This window comes from Platalea leucorodia (genome assembly GCF_965183815.1).
Source record: "Platalea leucorodia genome assembly, chromosome: 9".
In the NCBI taxonomy this organism is placed as follows: Eukaryota; Metazoa; Chordata; class Aves; order Pelecaniformes; family Threskiornithidae; genus Platalea; species Platalea leucorodia.
This window is the reverse complement of record NC_138831.1, coordinates 35557828-35580137: the sequence shown is the minus strand read 5'-3', so window position 1 is coordinate 35580137 and position 22310 is coordinate 35557828. Positions and strand designations below refer to the sequence as shown.

Here is a 22310-nt window from a genome sequence, read left to right as displayed (position 1 = left end):
ATTGGACTTACATGTAGTATGGGTATTTCTTATGCCTAATCACTGAAAATTCTTACAAGGGATTGGAATGTAGTTAAATGGTAAGCTCTTCTTCCAGCTTCTGTCTTTTTTGGTCAAATTGTTGTTCAAAGGTTTGCAATAGCTGTTCTAAATAGTGAAAGAATGGATTGTTTGCCATTGTTGATTGCTGCCACTCACTTCAAAAATATACTCACGTTTAAGCTGTTGTGTAACTTCATTGGAAGCCAGCTCTCCCATGAGTAAGCAGTCCGTCAGGCTCTGTATTGGTTAGCAAAAATGAAGAGTTCTTGATTACTTAGTTGAGTTACTGCAGACTCTTCCATGGTTGTAAGAGTGCAATTATGCAAAATGTTTGAATCTCGGTTAACTGGCTATTAGATCTAGGCTTCCTGTTGGAATAAAACTAAGCTAGTAAATAGTGTTTCAAGTGCACTGGTTTTCACTGTGTGGTGATTTAGGGTTTTTTTTGTCATCTTACAGTAGTTTGAGGTTTCTCAAAGTGTAAACTTTCTTGCTTTAATTTTTTTGTTGTGACTTAAATAGTTCTGTTTATATTTCAGCACAGTGGTCTCTGTGCTAAAATAAACAGAGCTAATACAAAGATAATCGCATTCAGAATGCAGAACTTTCATGCTGATAGAGATTTCCACACTGGAGTTTAACAATAAAACATGGGGGGGGGAGAAGCACTCCAATGAGTAGAACTGAGTCCTTTGTAAACCAGCCCCTGATTGTGCTCACATAATGAGATGATGTTTAGATTTTTGTTTCTCAAGAAAAACTCAGACTTAAATAAAATTGTCCCCTTAATTTATCATGTTAAAAGGACAGGAAACTGTTGTGTATAGGCTGGACATGTATATGATGGTAAGTTATGACTGTGTTCGAAGACAATAAGCTCTCTGAATAAATTAACTTTTTTCCCCCCAAACTGAAATACTTCGTGGATTTGCGAAAAAAACTTGCGATGAAATATGGGGTTATTGTGGGAGGGGTTGGCTTGCTTTTGGACTGTGGAAAAGATTAACTATGTGTTGCATTTCTGTAAAACAGTGGTACATAAATAACGGACCAAAAATACTGCCTTAAAGGTGGCCTTGTGAGGATGAGAAAAAGACTATGTACTGCTTGTTCTCTGTGTGCTTATAACAGGTTTGAATTCTGATTTCCTGTCCTTGTTAGAAATTTTATAAAATGGAAGTCTCGGTCTTAATTTTTCCAAAGAAAGACAGTGGATATATGTGAGGGTAAGTACATATATAGGGCTGGTATTTTCCTCAGGAGCTGTCAGGAGCAGAGAAGGGTAGATAATAGAATTTCACAGCTTTAATAGAGGCTTCTTTGTTTACTTACGTAGACTTCTTACACTCTTAATGTTTATTCCAAGTTTTTTCCCAATTTTTCAACTTCTGTTTTTCAGTCCTAGAGAAGAGGGTAGCCTTATGTAGTGCATTCCACTAAAACTTATTGCAATAAAAAATATATATATTGTCCAGGATACAACAGTCTTCCATTTAACACTTGAAAATAAGAAATGTTTCCTACTGTGAATTCTGCTTTGATGAAGTGAAAGGACCTGTCCTGTTGTATATACTGACAAGAGGAGGTTTAGTCCAGCTTGCATACAGTTAGCTTTTGACTTAGTGATGTAAAACATACCTATCTGCTGTAATTCCAGTAGAAAGCAGCAACGCTTTCTTAATTATCACAGGGTATAGGCCTCACATTTAACAGTAATTGTTATAAACGTTTGTAGGATTTCCAGTGAGAACATTCAAATGGATCTTTTTTCAGCTGGGGTTTTAGGATCCACAAGATTCTTGATTTCCAGAAATATCCAGTGACCTTATGACTTCTTTCGATGTTAGTCCTGCAGCATATATGCCTTGTGCAAAATTTTTATTCCAGATTACATCACTTGAAGAATTAGATTAGTTGCTTATGGCTGTGAAGAGAACACAAGCTGCCTGGGATAATGCATCAGTTTATACCCGTTGCAAACTGAGATAAGTCAGGGTCTGTTAGGAACTACTAGCTCACAGCTGCTTGTGAAAGCATCAGTTTGTGAAACAATGTAAGAAATGTTGGTTTGACTCTGCTCTGTAGTCTCAATCTTGTTTTGATTCGTTCTATGACGAAATAAGCAAGAGCTTTAAATATTAGCATCAGATGTAAGAAAGCATTAGCGTTTTGAAGAATTTGGAGGTTCAGGCAGAAGATTATGGACCTGAGTAGGTGATGCTACTTAACCTGCCATAGATCTTGTTGCTACCTTAGACTTTTTTTGTGGCTTCATGCATATTCCAGCTGTGCTGCTTAAGGAGCCTCATTTCCACATAAGGTATAGTTGCACATATTTTTCTTAAGCAGCCTTCTGGTAGTTCAGCACGGCCTGCTGGAAGCCAGGTATAGCTGTTTGTGTGCTTATGTGATGAATTGGATTGGTGTCTGATCTGGTTGGGAAATTTATTTTTCAGATTGGTCAGCTCTACATTCTGGCTCAGTGTGTAAACATTTCTTCTAGAAAAGCATAGGAGATGTTCCTCAAACAAGTGGTGAGGGAGGGAGAAAAGAGGGAGCATTTAACTTCTTAAGTAGAACAAGTGTCAAATGTCTGCTATAACCTTATTCATCTGAGGCACAAAAATGTGACATTAGTTACAGTAAAGGGTGCTTCAGTGGTTATCACAGTGGGAACCAAATTCTTTTGTCACTTCCTTTTGAGAATTTAAACAGAGGGCAGAGATGCCAGATGAAGCAGGTTGAAGGTGAATATATTACTGAGGTTATTGTTGCCTGTGTCTCAGTAGTCTTCCAGTACAAAAGGTTTTCTTTGAAAGAGTCTTTGAGGCTAATGTTGCATCGTCATATGTTGACAGCCTAATATTTTGACAAGGAGGGGAACCTTCCTGATACCAACTATTAAGGGAACGTGTGATATGATATGCTTAGTTTCTGTTGTGGGATGGAGTCAAAAGTACATGGACTGAAAATAGCTTTGTATGCTACTCTACACTATTAATGTGTCATGTTTTTTTAAAGAAACTCTAGGTGTTAAATGGATTTCTATTACTTTACCCCAAAATAATAAGGTTCAAAATCTCTCCTGTTTTATTCCTTTTCATGTCAGAAAAGAACCGTAAATTCTAAGTAACTGATTTTATAGCTCAATTGTCACCATACTGTACCATGTATTGCGTTCAAGTTATTTACTATCCATATATACAGCTATAGGGGAAGATGTAGGCCTTATTTAAGCATGCAGTTTAGTTGATGGCTAAATATTGGAGCCATTTAGCTTAAACTTATGTAACTATACAAGCAGTAACCTGTAAAATTCTCATGTTTAAGCATTGCTGAAACAGACATCATCCGTACATTTTGCAGGCGACATACATTGATATTTGCTCTGTGAAAGTGATAATGTTTTCACTGACTACAAGAGCTTCCCTTCAATGCAAGTTATAAGAGTTCTGTCTTAATTCAAAACTACATTACCAAGCAGTATTCTTAATATTATGAAACAGTTGTATTTCAGTTACCGCTGTTTTGCTTTTCCCACTGGCGGGTTAGTCTTAGTGGTAAATGGCTTTTCTCTTATTTCAGTTTTGCTCTCAAAAAATCTGATGCTTCTTTTTCTTGATACATATCTGTTTTTATTTCTAGGCCTTTCTTAAAACTTTCCATGTCTAAATGGACTCCTGAATGTAATATAGTTTATACTCTAAAAGCGGATATGAAGAGTGAAGTTTCTTCTGATGCACCAAAGAGACAGGAGAGTCTGAAGGGGATCCTCTTGAACCCTGAGCCTATTGGGGCAGCCAAAAGCTTCACTGCAGAAGTTGAGATGATTGCCAGTAAAGTAGGGAATGAGTTCTCTCACTTATGTGGTGATTCTCAAAAGCAGAAAGACATGAATGGCAACCGTACAGACCAAGACAAAAGTATTGTGCGAAAAAAACGCAAGAGCCAGCAGGCTGGTCCTTCGTATACTCAAAATTGTCCTGATAAAGAAAACCAAGGAATCTTAGGATTAAGACAGCATCTAGAAACACAGAGTGAAGACAATGATTCTTCTTTTAGTGACTGTATCTCTTCGCCTTCATCTAGCCTACATTTTGGAGACTCTGACACAGTAACATCTGATGAAGAAAAAGATGCTCCTGTAAGGCATCCTCAGGAAGTGTTGAATACTACAAGTAGAACTCATAGCGCAAGGTCACAAAAGTGGCCTCGGACTGAGGCAGACTCTGTACCTGGCTTATTAATGAAAAGGCCCTGTTTTCACAGCAGTTCTTTAAGAAGGCTTCCATATAGGAAGAGATTTGTGAAAACGAGTTCGTCACAGCGGACACAGAACCAAAAAGAACGCATTTTAATGCAGAGGAAAAAGCGGGAAGTGTTAGCTCGAAGAAAGTATGCTTTACTACCCAGCTCTAGCAGTTCCAGTGAGAATGATCTCAGTAGTGAATCTTCTTCCAGTTCGTCTACTGAAGGGGAGGAAGACTTATTTGTGTCACCTGGTGAAAACCACCAGAACAGTACAGCTGTTCCTTCAGGTAAAACTGAATTCCTGAGGTACTTTTTATTAATGAGCTTTCATCATGTACAATATGCTTTTTTTATAAGTGCTTTAGAGCAGTTGTTTTGGTGTGTTTATAGAAGTAATACTACAAATAGACCTAGTGCAAGTAACGTGAACATTACACCATAAATCCTTGATGGCAAAAGTACATTCCAAGCTTCCAGTAAAATTACAACAAATCCAGTATTCTTTAACTTTAATGTAATAGGTAAAGTTAATGGTTTCTAAACAATGTACTGGAAGGTTGCTGGATCTGATTAGTCATATGCTGTGGAGTTGCTCCATTTTTTTTTTTGGCTGTTGAATTGTATTAAAAATTTTAGCTATTATAGCTTTGTTAACTGATTGTGGGAATAACAATTCTGTCTGATTTCAGAATGTAGAAATACCTGCTAATACATAATTAACTGCACTTGACAACTTAAAAAAGATGAAGGAAATAAAAATAAAACTGGTCATTGTGATAAGAGTCTGAAATAGGATTCAGTTGAAGGTAGCTTTAGTAGTGCAATAATAAGAGAAAATTCTAAGGGCTGAAGTTGTGGAATATACCAAATGTTTTGCCCAGATGAACTCGATGCAATAGTCTTGCAGTTGGTTTACATAGATGTTTCTCTATTATGTCTTGACACAGTATTTGAGGGCATGCTTGAATGTTTGGAGTGGGTATTTTTGGTTTTTTTGGCTGGTTTGGGTTTTTCTGGACTTCCTTTCATCTTAAATTTGCCAAGTGAAAGGCAGTCCCAAGACCTGGACCAGTAACGTTCACAGTGTTGTAGTTGTGCCTTCTGTTTATCGTTTCAGCTTTTTAGAGAGCATGGGGAAGTAGATACATAGAACACAGCATAGTGTTAATCTGTGCAACCATGTTTTTTGCCTAGTGACAAATGTGTTTCAGAAAGTGAAACCGTATCTCAGACTGTGCTGATCATTCCTGTAAGAAAAAAATGACTGAAAATACAAGGACAGGTTTTTTTAAAAAAAAAAAAAAAAAAAAAAAAAGTGTGTATGTTCATGTTAGGGCAGGATTTATGCTTGAACAGAACCAGAGTACTAAAGACTAGATTATTGCTTGTTATCCATTGTAGCAGGAAATAATTTGTGTGTTGTTCTCTAATGTACTGTTCTAATACAAGAAGTAAAATTTGTAATGCAAAAATCTTACTTATGCAGTGCTAGGGCTGCATAAATAACTCTGAAACAGAAGAATTACTGCACAGCCTTAATTATCTTCATGCATATTTGGGGGGACAGAAATGTAGTTTTTTAAGCCTGAAAAAAGTACATTTGACACACATGTTCAAGCATATTGAAGGGTATGATTTGTAAATAATTAATGTATGAGGATATGCATATATTCATATTAAAAACTGATTTGGGAGACTACTGTGTTAACACTTCTGTTTCCAAATTAATAGTTTCTTCTCATTTTCAGAGAAGATGGAGTTTCATGTAACTGTAAAGTGATGTAGGACCATTAACAACTCTCTTTCCACACAGAGCACCATGCAACAGTGAAGCTGGTATATGGATGAGAAAATGTAGGTTATGGCTTCTTAGGCGATCATCTATTTCTAACCATGATAAATATATTTAAAGAGAGAACTTTCAGTTATGGGTTGTTTTTTTTTTTTGTCTACTTGAGCTGTTAAGACCTACTGCCCTTTTTTAACACAAATTCAATTAGTACCACTCCTGTGCTTTTATTTCCCTTGAAGTGTAGAACAAGTGTAGAACTATTTCCATAGTGAGGCTTTCCATAGGCATTTCAAAAAGATGTTTTTGGAGAGAGATATCTTTAAAAATTGATGTAATGATCAGTGACTATTCAAGCTGCTCAGGTAACTTCTGATAATTCAGTGATTCACTGTGGTATTATTTTGATGGTAGGAAGACTGGAACTTGCAATTTGTTTCATCTAGTTATGTGGAAAAGCGCATTGTCCAGTGGCTTAATTTTTATACTACTTGAAAAGCACATTTAATTCATTTATGAAATTATGTTTATTCTTATGTCACGAATGAAAAATCGATTGGCTTTGCACCAGTTAATTTTAGATTAAAATACTGACATCAGTTGTAACTGAAATAAGGCATCCTTTAAAGAATGTGTATTATGGTGGCTGTACTTCAGGACTAACACTTGCAGTGAGCTGAGAAGTAATTCTGGCTTGGAGTACGTGAATACTGTGGGTTTTTTTCCAGTGGAAATATGTATTGATGGGAAGGTTTTGAGCATTTTATTTACATTGCACATAAAATGGGAAGTTGAGCAGACTTCCTTTATAAAAAGTGTCCTATTTTTAGCAAGATAAAAGTGTGATTAACACTTTCTATAGCTTTCTGCTGTTATATAAGGCATTTCTAGTTATTGAATGAATTGGGACAGAAATGGGTCCAGCTGGGAAAATAGCGATGCAGCTTCTCTGTATAGTGAGCAAGCCAATGGTGTTTCTATATGACAAAAGGGTTGCATTGCTAGTAATGCTACACTAGCGTGTTATGTTAGGGAAGAATTTTTTTTCTCTAGATTGGCACATGATGGTTACGTATGCATCTGCTGAAATTACAGAATATACTGAAGGACAAAGAACTTCCGCTACGAATATGAGGCCTGCAGCATATATGTAAAAGTACTAGAGGACAGAGTTAAGAAAGGAGGAGAAGAAGGATAATCAGAAAAGAAAATACAATTTAAAAAGAAATGGTGATAACAGAATTTTTAATAAGCAGGCATCAAAGTGATGTGACTAGTCTTGTAGCCTACTTAATAGCAATTTGTATTAAGGATATGTCACAAAATATTTCCTTGCTTTGAATGTTGATGTTTATCTAAACATACAGTGCTTTTAAAGAACAAGTAAATTTAATTAGTGTATACTGTTCTGGAAAATGTTTCTTTCTGATTATTGTGAGAAATTAAAGTAACAGATCTTTTTAACCAAAGAAGTATTTAGTAGGTTAGTTCTTGTAGTTAATAAAACTAACTTGGCTATTTTTGGAAAATTATATGAATGGAGATGTGTGGTGGTTTTGTGTGTGTGTGTTTGTGTGTGTGTGTGTTTTTTTTTTTTAACAAAACCTTTTATAAAACCTTTACCAAAAAAACCCTAAACAACACTATATATGTTTTTTCCTCCTTTTCTATCTAGAGCTTCAGCTGTTCTTCTGGTGGAACTTTGTGCTTTGGGAGTGGGAGAGTATTGAACAAGTATGAAATCCTGACACCTGGGAATAGATTATATTGTTTTACCAACTCTCTGCCATAAAAGGCAATTGTCCTCATTAAATCTGGAATGACCAGGTGAAGCTTATTCAGGAGATGGAGGAGAGTTGAGGGCATAAGGACAATGTAAAAACAACTATGTGTAAACAATACAGTTGCAGTTGAAGGTGGAAGTGCTTTCACGGGTATATATTCTAATCTGAATGTTGGTCAGTTGGTTTTAATTGAAATACTGGGCTTACAGTTAAAATTACTGCAAGCAGCAACATTTTTGCCATGAAATGCAAATTTTGATTCTGTGTTTTGTTTAGGTAGCTCAGAAACTTTTCTCTAACCCTTAGAGGACCTGTGTACACACCTGTAGAGAGAATCCTCTTTTGACTTTCATTGTCGAAGGTGGCAAAATTTCAGCTTTTACTGGAATTGGATCTCTGTAATGTTGTATTGCAAATTTTCTGATATGCTTGTACAGGTATTTGATTTTCATCTTGGATTTAAAGGGCTGGGGGTACCATTTGGAGACAGCCAATCTGTGGAGGGAAATCTAGCAAAAGATAAAATTTGAACAAGTTTTTAGCCTCACATACTCTGATTTGGCAGTAAAGCTAGAACCCTGGGAAATGGAAAAGTGTTGTTATAAAAAAAGCTGGGTAGAATTTTGCATTTTCGTAAATTGTCCACCTAATAGCACTTAAAATTCCTTCAGGGTCTGACATGTTACTTTATATTTTTGAGCAGCTAGTGCTAGACAGGCCTTGCCTCCTTCCTTAGAATGTAATACTGATGAGAAACTGCTCCAGGTTTTGTTCAAAGCTCTTTAGAATGGTAAGACTGAGTTTATTCACTATCGTCCTCTTGATTCCTCTAACATACTTGTTGTCTGTCTCCCAAAAATGTTGGATATAAACATCTGATATTTTAAAAGGCAGAGGCTGGTGAAAATGTTAAACATATACCACTTCATGTTCAGATTATTTTACCAGGTTCAAGATAAACATGTATTCAGTGGAAATGAGCTGCCTGTTGTTAGAGTTTATTATTTTTCAGTTACTTAATCCCTCCTAAAACTGCAGCATGTGCTCACAGTAACTGATGCAGCTCACAATTCAGAGCTTTTATCTCAGCAGCGTTAGCGGACAAGGAAGTGAATACATACCCTTTCTACGGTGCCTCTTACTAGAGAGGGGCTGGGGAAGAACTGGGAATGGTGAGGAAAGAAGCACCTGGTTTTGTGAGCGATTGATGTTAACCATTGTTGCTATACCTATCTGCTGTGAATTGGAACTTTAAATAGCTACAGTAATAAAAGTTAACATGGACTTAACTTCAGCACTTCCCTCTAGCTGCTGCAACTTTCTGTGCTGAAAAGATGCTACTTCTAGAACTGGCTTGTTGTAGCATTGCTGATAGGACTCAGGTTTATGTGGTTGGTTAAGAACAGTCAGTAGAGTTCTGGATTAGCCTATATTAGCATGGCTCACAGTTGGACAAGATCCCCTAAATTCTGGTTGTTGACTGTCTTTTCCACCAGGGTGCAGACTCCTAAGCAATTTGCGTGTTTTGAAAATTTCTTCCATCATGCACAGCTATTGGAAAGTATATTCCAAATAAGTCTCAGGTACAGAAAAACTGTTGTCTTCTAACCTAGTGTCACCTGACACTAAGGGGACAGACAGGTTCTTTTAGGGATCCTTGGCAGAATGATGACGGCACTAAATCGTAGTTACAATTAAAGCTGTATTTTCTTAGCAGGATATTATGATTAGTTTAGCACAGAATTTATGATTAGAATGGCACAGGATTTCTACAAACAGAATCAATATAGTACAATCTATAAGTAGCGTAATACAGAATTTATAATACAACTTAACTAATTTCTAATCACCTGGACCCTCTGCAGATCAGGTCAGATCTTAATATGTGGTTTGCTGTATCAATATAACAATCAAAATCTAGACTCGAAAATCATATAAAAGAATATGAGTCACTCACTCAGTCCTTGGAGGAAGCAGACGATGGTGGGGGCGTCCCTGGCCGCCGGGGAGTCACGGGTCTCGCTGCCCAGCAGCAGTTCTGGTCCAGGTTCCCACTTAGGACTTGTAACTGCTTCATTTTATAGACAGTGTTCTGTGCGCTGTTATGCTTCCCTGTTCTGTGACACGGTCAACAACACCTGGTTGGCCGGGTGCCTGAGACCTTCAAGGCTGGCGAGGAAGGGAGTAATTGTCCTGGTGCCCAGGAATCTTGAGGCTGATAGGGAGGGGAAGAATAAATCTGTTTGGTTTGTCTACTTGGTTCACAGGACCTTCAGAGCCTGAGAATGAGGGGAAAGGGAACAAATACGTGACCCGCTTGGTCACAAAGAATGGCTGCTTGCCTCATAAAATGGCATTAGTTATCCTAACTGTATTACCAGGGGCCAGGAGCAGGGGGTATCGGTCACACCTAGTTCAAGAAATTTGAAAGTTGAAGAAGGGAGTACTCGTTAACACTAGTAGGATATTATTATTTTATCCATTTCAAGCTGAATTACTATCCAGGTAATTATCTTGAACTCACCAGCACAAGGTACTGTAGAGGCACATAGTACCAACAAGTTGAAAAAGGGATTAGACACACTGATAGCTGTCCATGAGCAATGAATAGAAAAGAAAGTGCTCTCTGACATCTGTAACGTTGTTGTGGATGGTGGGTGGTGTGAGAGGTGTCAGTTAAAGGCTGTAGCCTGGGTTTTCTACTCTCACTGCATAGCTTTGCCTGTTGCAGCTGGCAGAGAGAACGTGGGCCTCAGCGGGCCGGTGGTCTGATCCAGTGAAAACTTGGAACTCAAAATAAGCCATCTCTGTCACTGGAACTTGACTGCTTATTTTAAATCTCTTCTGTTTTCACTTATGGCTTAGTCAGACTGTGTAATTTGAAATTGTGTATTGTAAAACTCCTTCACTATCTTACATGTAATATTTAAACTAGTTAAACCCCATGTTAATTGCAGAATAGATGTAAAATACCCTCCAGGAAAGACAGCAATCAGCCAAACATAAATTTGGATATTATACCAGTGTTATTTGTGTCCTTGTTGGGCTACTTGTGTTGATGATGGTTGATTAATCTCCGAGTTATACCATGATCTTTCAGAGTTAAGTAATAGTATATTTATGTATATTATACAGAGTATAATTGTATATATTATACATGTTACACTGTGCGAAGCTTTGTCTCTTGCTTATAACTTCTGGATTATTAAAGTATTTGGTTCTAAAACTTGCTTCTCAGAACTTCATGTGGCCTATCAACAGCACCTAGCAGTTATAGTTCTGAAATAATCTTACAGCTTTCTGGGGAAAAGATATCCTCATTTACTGGTCTAAATATTGGACTACATGGTATTGTATTATATTATTTTAAAAGTTATATTCTGCTTAATAAAGTACTTTAATCTGGCAGATTTACTGCCTTTGTGATGTAGGGCCTGGAGGAGGGAGTGGTTTGGTTTTTAAGGGATGATTACCATTTTGAGCATGTTCAAATTTGGATTCAAGCCAGTGTAGTTTATCCCTTCCCCTAGGTTGGCTGAGCGCTAGGTTCCTATCATAAAACAGGCTTTTAAAAGAGAGGGGAGAAGCTTCTGTAAAGAAGTTACTGATTGTTACTGTAGAAAACCTAATTACTAACTGCTGTTGATGGGTCTGAATTGCTGGGATATGCAAAGCTTGCAAACTAAAATTTGGTGTTTTGCATGCACTATAAAATATTATTTGTGGATGCGAGTAGGGGGAAAAAAAGAAAATTCAGTGGAAATAAAATTCTTGCTGTAATTTTCAGTAGAAGTTTTGTTTTTAACCAGCTCATTTCAGATGTAGAGTGAGTCTTTCAGTGGTAGCCCAAAGGCTAATTCAGTCACAAACAACTAGAGTATAATTTGCTTGCTGCGTTTTGTTATTCAGGAGATGACAGAGGGAAGTAGTGTATACCTGCAGGAGGATAATTTTCTGTTTGTTTTATAGCCATAGGTATTATGCTGAGAGTAGTACAAAATACCTCTCATAGATCTGCGTAAATATTTTGCTGCCGACAGTCCAGTGACTCTTCTCCTTGAAGGGAGATTACCTTCAAGGAGTATAGGATTAGTATAGTAACACTCTCATCATACAGATTTAGCTGTTCTCATACAGGCTCAATCATTTAGATGATCTGTTAATGAGTACGGTATTCATCTTTATACTTGAAGTAAGGTCGAATTTGCTTGAAGTTCATTCCAGAGAGAAGGTAACTGGTCAGTGACTGATACGTGCATAAAAGCAAATAAATGAAGTATACCTTGTCATGGTGGACTATATAAAAAACATCCTGTGTAGTGGACCACAGAGTGAAAAGTAATACTGAGAAAGATGTGCAAGTATTTTGTCATCTGGTATATTTCTGGGATTGGATTTTTTGTTTGTTTTGTTGTGGGATTTTTTTTTTTCCTTGGCTGCTGGTGTGTTTTGTAACTTGTGCAGTGCATTAGAACTGGGTTTTACTGGACTATCAAATTCTGTTGGTTTTATGCCATTCCTTAGAAACTTACTTTACAGGTGTGTATATATACCAAGTATATTCGCATGTAGATCTAAAGATGTAGATGCCTTAAAGATATGTTAGCTGTTTACTGCTAACGTTTAGCCTTGGATTCACCAGATGGCTCCTGGGAGTTACATATGTGGTAAATATTTGAGGTATGCGAATGCCTTAGAATTCTCTTGAGCAAATATTTTTAGAAACAATATAGCAAAAGCTCTGAAAATCCATTTGTTTTATTTCTGCATGTCAGTCATCTCACTAAAGAAGGTTTCCTTCAGCTTTACAGGGTTGTGCACTCTTAAAATTCAAGTCAACCATCTTGAACTTCTCTGACACACTAGTAAAGTTCACCTTCAGACACTAACTTAACCTGCAAAGTTACATTATGTGGCACTGCAAAACATCATGGCTTTGCTAGGATTAGGCTTGGAGTAGTTCAAACCAGCAGAGTCGAATTTTAAGTGCATTTGGCAGAGAACTTTTTTTTTTTTTCAGTTTTGATACTACAGAACATTGAAAAAGACATCTTAAATTTCACTAGTTCTTTAGTATCAGTACAGTTTTAATTCTTAATTGCCTTGTAAATTAAATGCTCTAATGCTAGGATAAATCCCTTATATATGGGCTTGCTGACGTTTCAGGGGGCTCTTCTTGATAGCTGTGTTGCTGCTTCCGTGCTGCAGGCACCCTGTACTCCTGTCGGCCTGTCAAGGAGGTGTCTTCTGAGACCTTATTTTGACAGATTATTTCAGAGACTCTTCTTTGTTTTAACACTATCCCTTGCTTTGTAGCAGCTTGTCTAAATCAGAATAAACTGGTGTGATTTTGTTTGTGATGTTTCAAAAACTGTGTTATCTTCCTTGTAGTAATGTATGAGGAAAGGCAAAGAAGAAACAGTAAATCCTGTTGACAATGAAAGATCAGGTTTTTATACCACTTAGTACTACCAGCTCTATGGCTAGTGTCTGACTATGGAAGAGCTACTTGATCGGGATTATGAACATCGCTTCGGTGTTGCTTATGTTACTGAAGTTTTGCTATTCAGCTGACTTTTTATTTTTCAGATAAATGTTATGAAACCAGTTTGTATTGGGCGATTGTCTAATTTGTATATAGTGTTCTCCAAACCACTGCAATGTTCCTAAAATAAGCAAAGTTCACATACATGTACTTTTCCGCTTGGTGTGCTTGTAACAGAACTCACTTGAAAGCTCTTTTTACTTTAAAGGGGATACAAAGTTGCATATGATCATAACTTGTATTCAGAGTTTTTCCTGGCACTATAATCTTACTAAATGCCTTACAGATATTTACATAGTTTAGAGGAGTTGTTTTTCTGCTTCATTTTGAAGAAAGTGTGTATTATTGGCTCCTTGTATAGGAAAGCACTTCATGGGATAAAAACCCAATCACATTGTGCTTTTGACTTGGGAGAGTGCTATTAAAAAGCATGAGCAGTAGGAAATAGTATACGGATGAACTATATCCTACTTATAGCAACTTAGACTATTTCCCTAAAGATTTTCTTTATTATTTTGGAAGTTATAAAACCTGTTCAACCAGTAACAGTCCTGATGGCTTCTACAGTCTGACTCATGTAGTCTGTAAAATCACATCCTGACTAAAGATTTGCTTAAAAAAAGGATTAAGTAAAATGAACTCTCAAACCACGACAAAGGTGAGTATCTGAATTGTGTACCTATTCAGTTGAGAATTCCCTTTGGTTTTCATGAGAGAAGCTGGTGTGAGAATTTAGGTAGAGATGCCCACTGGAATTACATGGCATATGATTTTGTCCTCAAGGAGGTGCTGTCTATTTTCAGAAGTAATGAGATCCTACTTAAGCCTAAATCTTCCTGATTTTGCACCTGTCATAAATTTCAATAAATATTGAGCCTGAGGACATGTGGACTCCCAGGAGTGCTCTCAAACTTACTGTGATTCAGCAAAGCGCATGTTTAGAATCACAGAGATAGAGGAATAATAGTTGGGTTTTCTTCTAACTGACCTTTCACAAACTGCTTGGCTAGCTAAGACAGTTTTGTGCAAGGAAGCTGTTGCTTATTTGCCCATGATTTGCAAGACATCAAAAGCACGACGTTTACATTCTTCTGAATGTGATGATGACTTTAGCTACCTTTCTTTCACTTTGAGGAACTGGCCTCTCTGTATTTTCAATTTTAGCATGTGACTTTGTTTTTTAGACACAGTAATGTTTTCAGTTTTCCCCAAAATTTTCATGCAAGTTCTGAAAATTAATTTTGTCACATATTACTTCCAATTGTGAGAATTTAGTGACTACCAGTATTTGGAAGCATTGCTCTTTCCATCTTCAGGCAACAGTCTCTCTGGGATAAGCATGACCAGAAACAAACAAAGGCCATTGGAAAATAAGTAATGCAACTTGTTTTTTCAAAATATAAAAATGTTGATACTGGGGGCGGGGGGATAATCTGCCCCACCCTGTCATTGGGTAGAGCAGCTGAGAACAGTCAGTCCATACAGGATGTAAGTATTGACTTGAATGAGACCAAATTCTTCAAGCACTTTTCTTGAAGAAATTTGCAAATCTCTAAATGGTAGTTTGCTATTTCTAAGCTATCTAGCTTGTTTATTTAGTAAGTTCTTTTGTGCTTAGTGGTATTACTATAGTGAATAACCCATAGCTCAATTAAGGTATTCTAGATAGGTCAAACTTGTCACTGTCAGTATTACAGCTGTAGAGAAGTGTTTCCATGTGTTCTGGGTATTAGGCTGGAACTTTAATCATTCTTCCTGAAGTGGAAATTGTTTCCTATCAAAACTTGTCTCTAAATTGATTTTGTGGGGTTTTGGTTGTTGTTTTTTACCACTGATAGTTTAATTTTAACTTCCTCTGTCTAGTATACGATTGTGGGTGCCACTGAAAGTGTAGATGTAAAGATGTTTATAAACACCAGTGGCTTTGTGATCTTCATTTTTTTTTGTAGAAATAAATAACATATATTAGTTGATGCATCATTTTTCTCCTGTTGCCACTGTTTAGACTTGAGACTTTTAATACCTGCAAAAACATTTTAAAAAAAGCTATTAATGATAACAAACCACCACTGGTTTGTTAGTTTGATAGTTTATTTTGTTTTTATATTAAATTACTGAATTTTATTGGTGTTACAGCTAATAAAATTCACTGTAATTTCTTCCAATACACAGTAGAACGTAAGCTTGCATATCTTCCCTCCCCTCCCCCAATTTTCTGTGTCCTTCCTTTTTTTTTTTACTTCAATATTTACAGCAGAATTGCTGCCTTTAATAATTAGGTCATGTATTTGACAGTTGCACCTAAAGTTTCGACATACACCGTGAAATTCTCTACCTACATGTATTTTAAGGCTAGGAAATAAATGGTCTTTTATAATGACAGCCCCTTGAGATAGATGAAATATACAAACTTTTTTCTTCCTCTCTCCTCATCAGGAAGTATTGATGAAGATGTTGTGGTGATTGAAGCGTCCTCCACTCCCCAGGTCACTGCTAATGAAGAAATAAATGTTACCTCAACAGATAGTGAAGTGGAGATTGTCACAGTTGGTGAAAGCTACAGGTGAGACTTTCATCTCTTTGTATTAATACAATTTTGCTTGAATCCAAGTTTGTCTCAAGGCTCTGTATCATTAAAAAAACATAAAGTAATGTCACAGAAATTCTAACCAGGATGCATAGTATGCATTTTTGATTAAACAAAAAACCACTTCACAACCAAAAACCCAAACAACAAAAACAAAACCCCAAACAAAGAAACAAACAAAAGAACCCAAACCACAGCTTTGCCAAAGCTTAGCAGTTCAACTAATCTGGAATTGTTGAGGTGGTTGTAGTTAGTGTGACTGATGAGCAGAATTTTGGGGAAGCAAAACTGTACAGTGAGATCCTAGAGATAGGAAATTTAGGCTGAGCTGACTTATCTAGAGATTAGCTGAGCGTTTCTCAGGAAAGCATCCTACTTTTTTGAAGCTGCTGCTGTGTATGTTTTCCTGTTCTTCCATGCCTCTCTGGAAGTTTTGTTTCATATTTGTCAGATTTTGCAAAATCTATTAAAGTGGAGTTCCTTGAAGAAGAAAACTTGAAATTGTCATGCACAAGGGACTGTTGGAGTTGGCTGCCTATTATGTATGTTTTTGTATTTGTGAATATGAAGACAAAATTTTAGAATATGAAGAATGAGTATCCATTTTTTTATAAAATAATGACAAAGGAACAATAAGCAGTAAATTATGAAAACATTCCATCTGTTTGTCATCAGAGAGTTAGTGCTTTCACTAATGCAATTTTAAATTTAAAATAACAGACAAGTTTTCCTGCAAAAATCACTTTTATTGGAATAAATATCATATTGAACAAACCAATTCTATGTTTAAGACAAATGTGTGCATAATGTAGATTTCATGAACACTTGAAAGTAACTAAATTTTTTGTGAACTCTGGCACACAAAGGATGTCATACTCACAAAACTATGCAGCCCGAAATCTATAGTGAAGAGGAAGTGGGGAGAGATGAGAAAAATTGACATTTTAAAAATTAATTTCTTAAACAGAAGAAAATATAAAGAAACATATTGTTGAAAAGAAAACAAAAGCTGCAGAATCAACAGATGCTCTGTCTTGAGGTGATTAGAAACATGTTTCTAGGAATAGTTGATTTATCCACATGAATGTATTTGTTGAGAATAGTTATTAAAACTTAGGAGACAACATGTATGCTTGAAAAGACTCTAAGCTAGATCAAATTAATGCTTTAGCCTCTTATAACTTTCATGTAAAGATTTAAAGGGTAAAAAATTAGGCCAGAGGAAAGTAATTTTGCTTATAGAACGTTAATTGAAACCTGATTAAAGACAGATAAGATGCTTTTAAAAAATAGTTTTCTCTCTTCCTAGCATCAGTAAGAAATGTTTTGTAGCCATAAGAGACTTGAAAAAATTACTTCTTTCTTCCCTTACCTTCTGCAGTGCTACAGCCAAAATGGCAGCAGCAAACGTCTGTGGTTACCCCCCCCCTTTATTGATGTCAGTGGTGTCTTTACTGGTGACTTAAGTGAGAAGGCGATTGAACCAAGGGCACTTTCTGGTGAATTTAAATTTTTGGCCTGTTTGGTTTGTTACAACTTCCAACATGCAGATTTCTCAAAGGCATTTGATTATTTATCTTTTTTAAGATCATAACAGAATGGTCAAATTAAGTTTTGCTCTTTAACTATTTACTATACTTGCTCTCAACTGTTGAGAAAAGACATCACTCTGAAAACATTCAGCTGAAAACTTTTTGAGAAGATTAAAGAAATAATTGAGCTTTATTTTGTATTGGAAAAAGTCATGATTCCTTGTTTAAAAAAAATACAGTAAGAAAATAATTCCAGGAAGTTTGCTATGAGGAGGAAGAGTCTTAAATTCAAATCTTGAGCCTGAAATATCAGGAACTTCTAAACTAGTCTTTTATACTTTGAACATAGAGTACTTCCTATGCAGGTTTTCCTGTGTTTCAAACGTATTATGTATGGAACAAAGGCAACTTTTGGATGTCTAAATGATAGTTCAGTATAAAATTATAAATATAAATGCTGTAAGCAAACTGAACATTATGAAGGTTATTTACCAAACTCAGAATACTGTTCAGAGCAAAATAGATGGTTACTTTTATTCTTTATAACTTGTGTATAGATGAGAGAGGTTACTGTGTTTTTTTAAAATGCAAAAGTGTATTTTTGGGTGGAAGTAAAAAAAAAAAAAGTCAAATAAGAAATGCAAAAATGAAGATACCTCTTGACACTTCATAATACTGCTAGCTTTTTTCTGTGAAATCTGAGGCTAAGTTTCTTAATGCTTGTTATATATGTTGAATACTCTAGAATTAACACTTGTATTTTTTTCAAACTTAATTATTAGTTGAGTAGCAGTGTATATCCCCATAGTAATATATGGACTTACAGAATGCAAATTAATAGTAGTGAAAAAGATTGTGGATTTTAAAAAGTTTACTTAAATTCTGGAGACTTGTCACTTCGACATTTTTCTTTATACAAAGCATTCTGCAGAGAAGTTGCAACTTTACACCTGATGATTTCAAAAAACTTAAAATTCTAAGGTCAAGATTAACTTTTCAGTAAATAAAAGATTAATCTAATAGTAGGCTGTAAATTTAAGCTGTGGTAAGAATCTATGGTTGGGATATTTAAGCATGTTAAAGCTGGTTTCTCTACCTCCCTAAATGGAAGATAAAAAGCATTATTTTTTTAAAAATACTTTTAAACAAGTGGCTATGCATAGATAATGGGAATATTTTAATTTATTTACAATTTACAGGTGCAACTTAGTTTGGTAGGAATTGATGCACTTGAATACAGGGCGGGTTTTTTATGAATGAACTTGCTAATACCTGACAGTCAGCTGATGGTTGAGTGTGCATACAAGCTTACTGGGAATTTTGGTACTAAAGATCAGAATGAAGGAAAGAAAATTCATTAAGTGTTTAATCTATCTCTTCGTGAATCCTCTCAGTCATAGCAATTTTTTTTGTGGGAGAGAAGAAACTACTGGAAGAAAGACGGAAGCCAGCATTCTCTAGACAACACACCTGGTTCCCTTAGAAACTCAAAATTTGTGTATAAACATGGAAAAGCTAGAGACAAAAAAAAAAAATTGTGTTGGAAATGTTGAGGCAAAGCATCTGTTGTGATGTAGAACCAGGAGCATGTTAGTGGACATGATATCATCTTTCACTGTTATTGATGTGTTGTGGCCAGGAGAAGATAGGGAATGGATGAAGAACATAGAAATGGAATGTTCCAAGAAGGAAAACCCTCTCAAAAGAAAAAAATAGTAATGCTGAATAGGGAGAAGATAAAGAAAAAGCTTTAGAGAAGTAGAGCTGTGTGAGAGAAAGGGTTTCTTTCTGCAGTGCCTCCAACCAGACTTTTTGGGTAACTCTGCAGGTCCTGCCTTGCTTGTCATGATAGCAAATAGTACAATTTTGTGCTCACTTTTAAGCTTTGCTGTCTCTTAAGTGTAATATTGTATGGGCTTTAAGACACACCCCACCCCACCCCCCCATTTGCTTCTTGTCATCTTCCTTCACTCTGTTAGTGAAATCCTATTCTGATGGTTGCTATTTTCCTGAAAGTAAGGAGATCTGATAAAATCGGCAGTGGACTCTGGAAAAGGCAGTAATGGGACACTTGCTCAGCAATGAATACATAGTGCTTGATCCTAAACCACACGTGGTATACTTCATCAGTAGCATCAATGTAAAATTGTCCAGTGGATAGCCACTCATTTTGCTCTTCTAGAAGTAAGGAGAGTGCTCATGAAAAACACTTCCTTAGTTCCATGTCCTTCATTTTGCCCAGTGTGCCATATTCCATCAAGAAATTGTTATGTACTGATGATTATTCCCTTCTCCATCAAGACAGGGCCACTTTCAAAGCATAGAGAAAGTAAATCTTTGATGTAAAATAAACTGCAGTCTCAAGCAGCAGTGTAGCAGCTGGAATCATAGCTAGGAGGAAGAGATGGACAGTATCTACCAAAATGCTGTGAAGCCTTCACTGACGGTCCTTTTCTGATGAAGATAAAGCTATTAAGATCTGGTTGAGAGTTGTCTTAGCATTGAACGGACTAAACAGTTTGGTCATACATACTTCAGAGGTGGACTAGCCTAGTGATTTTGAAATTGCATGGACTCAGCCACACACTGAATATACACAGCACCGTATAGCTAACATATTCATTAGTCATTCAGAATAATGGCCTATTTAATCATAACAGGGAAATAAAGACCCAGGCCTCTAACTTTAAGATTGTTTCAATTCAGTAGTCCTTTGTTTCCACCTCCATCTTTGCTTGAAATCATACCTGATTCAAAAACTCAGGTATGATTATTAGCTTACTGTACAGTTGTATGCTAGGCCTTACTTCTATTCGTCTCTAGTTTGATGCTTTGTCATGTTGTCTGCTTGTTCTTTTGTGCAAGAAGAAATCCAAAGAAATTTCTTACTGTTGAATTTACAGCTTGCATTGAAAACAAAAAAAAAAAAGGGTTTAGTAGGTAGTGCACTGGTTCTGATATGAAGCTGGAGTTCCTGTAAGAAGCAAACATTGACAATCCTGCGTACCCTTCCACAGCTAATTTCTCCTTTCCTTTACTAACAAACCTGAGGTGTGCCCATGAACCTTAACTCTTAGTTAACTGAAGGGGAGGGGAAGATGAAGTAGGAGGTGAGACCTTAACCTCTCCTTGTATTACCAGAGTGCACCTTGGGTCACCAGAGAGTAATAGTAAAGTTTTTAAAAGGGCTTGGGAGGTAAATTTCCTTCTGGAGTGTTAATAGGACACACACAAAGCACACACAAATCAATTTGGATATGATGTAAATCCAAACTTTAAAGAAAATGTGCCTTTTTGAACCAACTTGATCTTTAACTTACAGTGACTACTGAAGTGGAATTGAAGTGTAAGCCAGTTGAGAAGACTGCAGCAAGCATGCTTTTTGCACTACAGGAAAATACACTGATCTTTGTTAGTGAGTTACACAGATCGGGGTGAAGGGAGTAGAGGCAGAACAGAAATGTAGGCTGAGCTCCATGGTGATTTGTGCAGTGGGTTTTGTTTGTTTATAGTGAAGTCATTCCCTTTTCTTCACATTTTCCTCTTCTGAATTTCTGAAGTCTGAGTACACTGTTTTTCCAAATTGGAAAATAAGAGCCACTTGATTTATGTAAATACGGGAGAGTCAAAGGTTTTTGAGAGTGAACTGGTAAATAAAATACTGTAAAAATATTCTTCCCTTAATTAAAGACAGTGTCCTCTTAAACTCCAAAGCATCATTGGTTTGAGTGTTTGGGTTTGTATGGCTAAATTGAATAGAATGGGTGCTAAGTGTTATACTACAGAGGTAAAGCTGTCCCTTTCCTTAGGTATGGTTACAGGCTTGTGATTTCCTCTCCTCAAGCCACATTTCATTTAATTGTTACACAAAGCTGTGTTCATTCTTGGGGAGGGGGATAATATTCAACAGAGAAAAGTCCAGAGATTTTGCACTTTTAGGACATTTTGGAAATTTAAATTGAAGTATAGAAGTTATCCTCTGAAAATGTTCCGTCACAAGTTAACGTGCAAAAGAACTTAATATTTACAAATTTTTGTTGTCTTTACATTTTTGTCATCATAAATAGATCTGCTATTACAGACTCCATAGGAATAGTATAGGATTTGGAGACTCTTCATTTACTGTTAACAAAGTTAAAACATAACACCAGATATAATTGCTGCCTGACCACGGTTGTAGGGTTTCACAGTGAATTTTTTATAAGTTACTTGTATGTATTTCATAGGAACATGGTTTAAAGATCATTAAACTCTACCTGTTGGGTATTTGCCATTATGTTATCTGCTAAAGGCTGCAGTATTGTTTGTAAGTCCACATCTAGTGAATGTGGAGTAGTGGGGTATTTCAACATAACAAAATGCTTTTCTAATAATTAAACAAAAACAAAAAACCCCCTTCAAATAGCTTCTCAAACAGTCAGGAGAAAAATGTAATAATGGCAAAATTTAGGTCAGTACTTAAGGTGTTACCTTTTTTAAGGTCTCGTTCAACACTTGGACACACAAGATCACATTGGGGACAAAGCTCTAATTCTCATGCTGCACGACCTCAAGAACAGCGGAACCGCAGTAGGATTTCCACAGTCATACAGCCACTGAGACAGAACGCAGCAGAAGTTGTAGACCTTACAGTGGATGAAGATGGTAAGTTGCATTGGTCTGAGAAATCTCTTCCTTTTTCAGAAGCAGGATGATCAGTGTAAGCGGAGTGGAATTAATTGCATCAGTTGTAACATACCATTCTATGAAAAAGTCTCATTTCTAAGCAAACTAATTTCCA

The 22310-nt window shown here is 36.4% G+C and overlaps 1 protein-coding gene across 6 annotated transcripts in view; it reads left to right on the top strand.

Annotated features, from left to right (window-relative positions):
- The window catches only part of RNF111 (ring finger protein 111), a 67719-nt gene that overhangs the window by 16917 nt on the left and 28492 nt on the right, over window positions 1-22310 (top strand). For all 6 annotated transcript variants that reach the window (XM_082321771.1, XM_082321768.1, XM_082321770.1 and 3 more), the window contains 3 exons: window positions 3688-4580; window positions 15848-15974; window positions 22011-22174. In XM_082321771.1, the coding sequence (XP_082177897.1) occupies window positions 3707-4580; window positions 15848-15974; window positions 22011-22174 (1165 nt within the window). In that variant the 5' untranslated portion in view covers window positions 3688-3706. The remainder of the gene's footprint in view (window positions 1-3687; window positions 4581-15847; window positions 15975-22010; window positions 22175-22310) is intronic.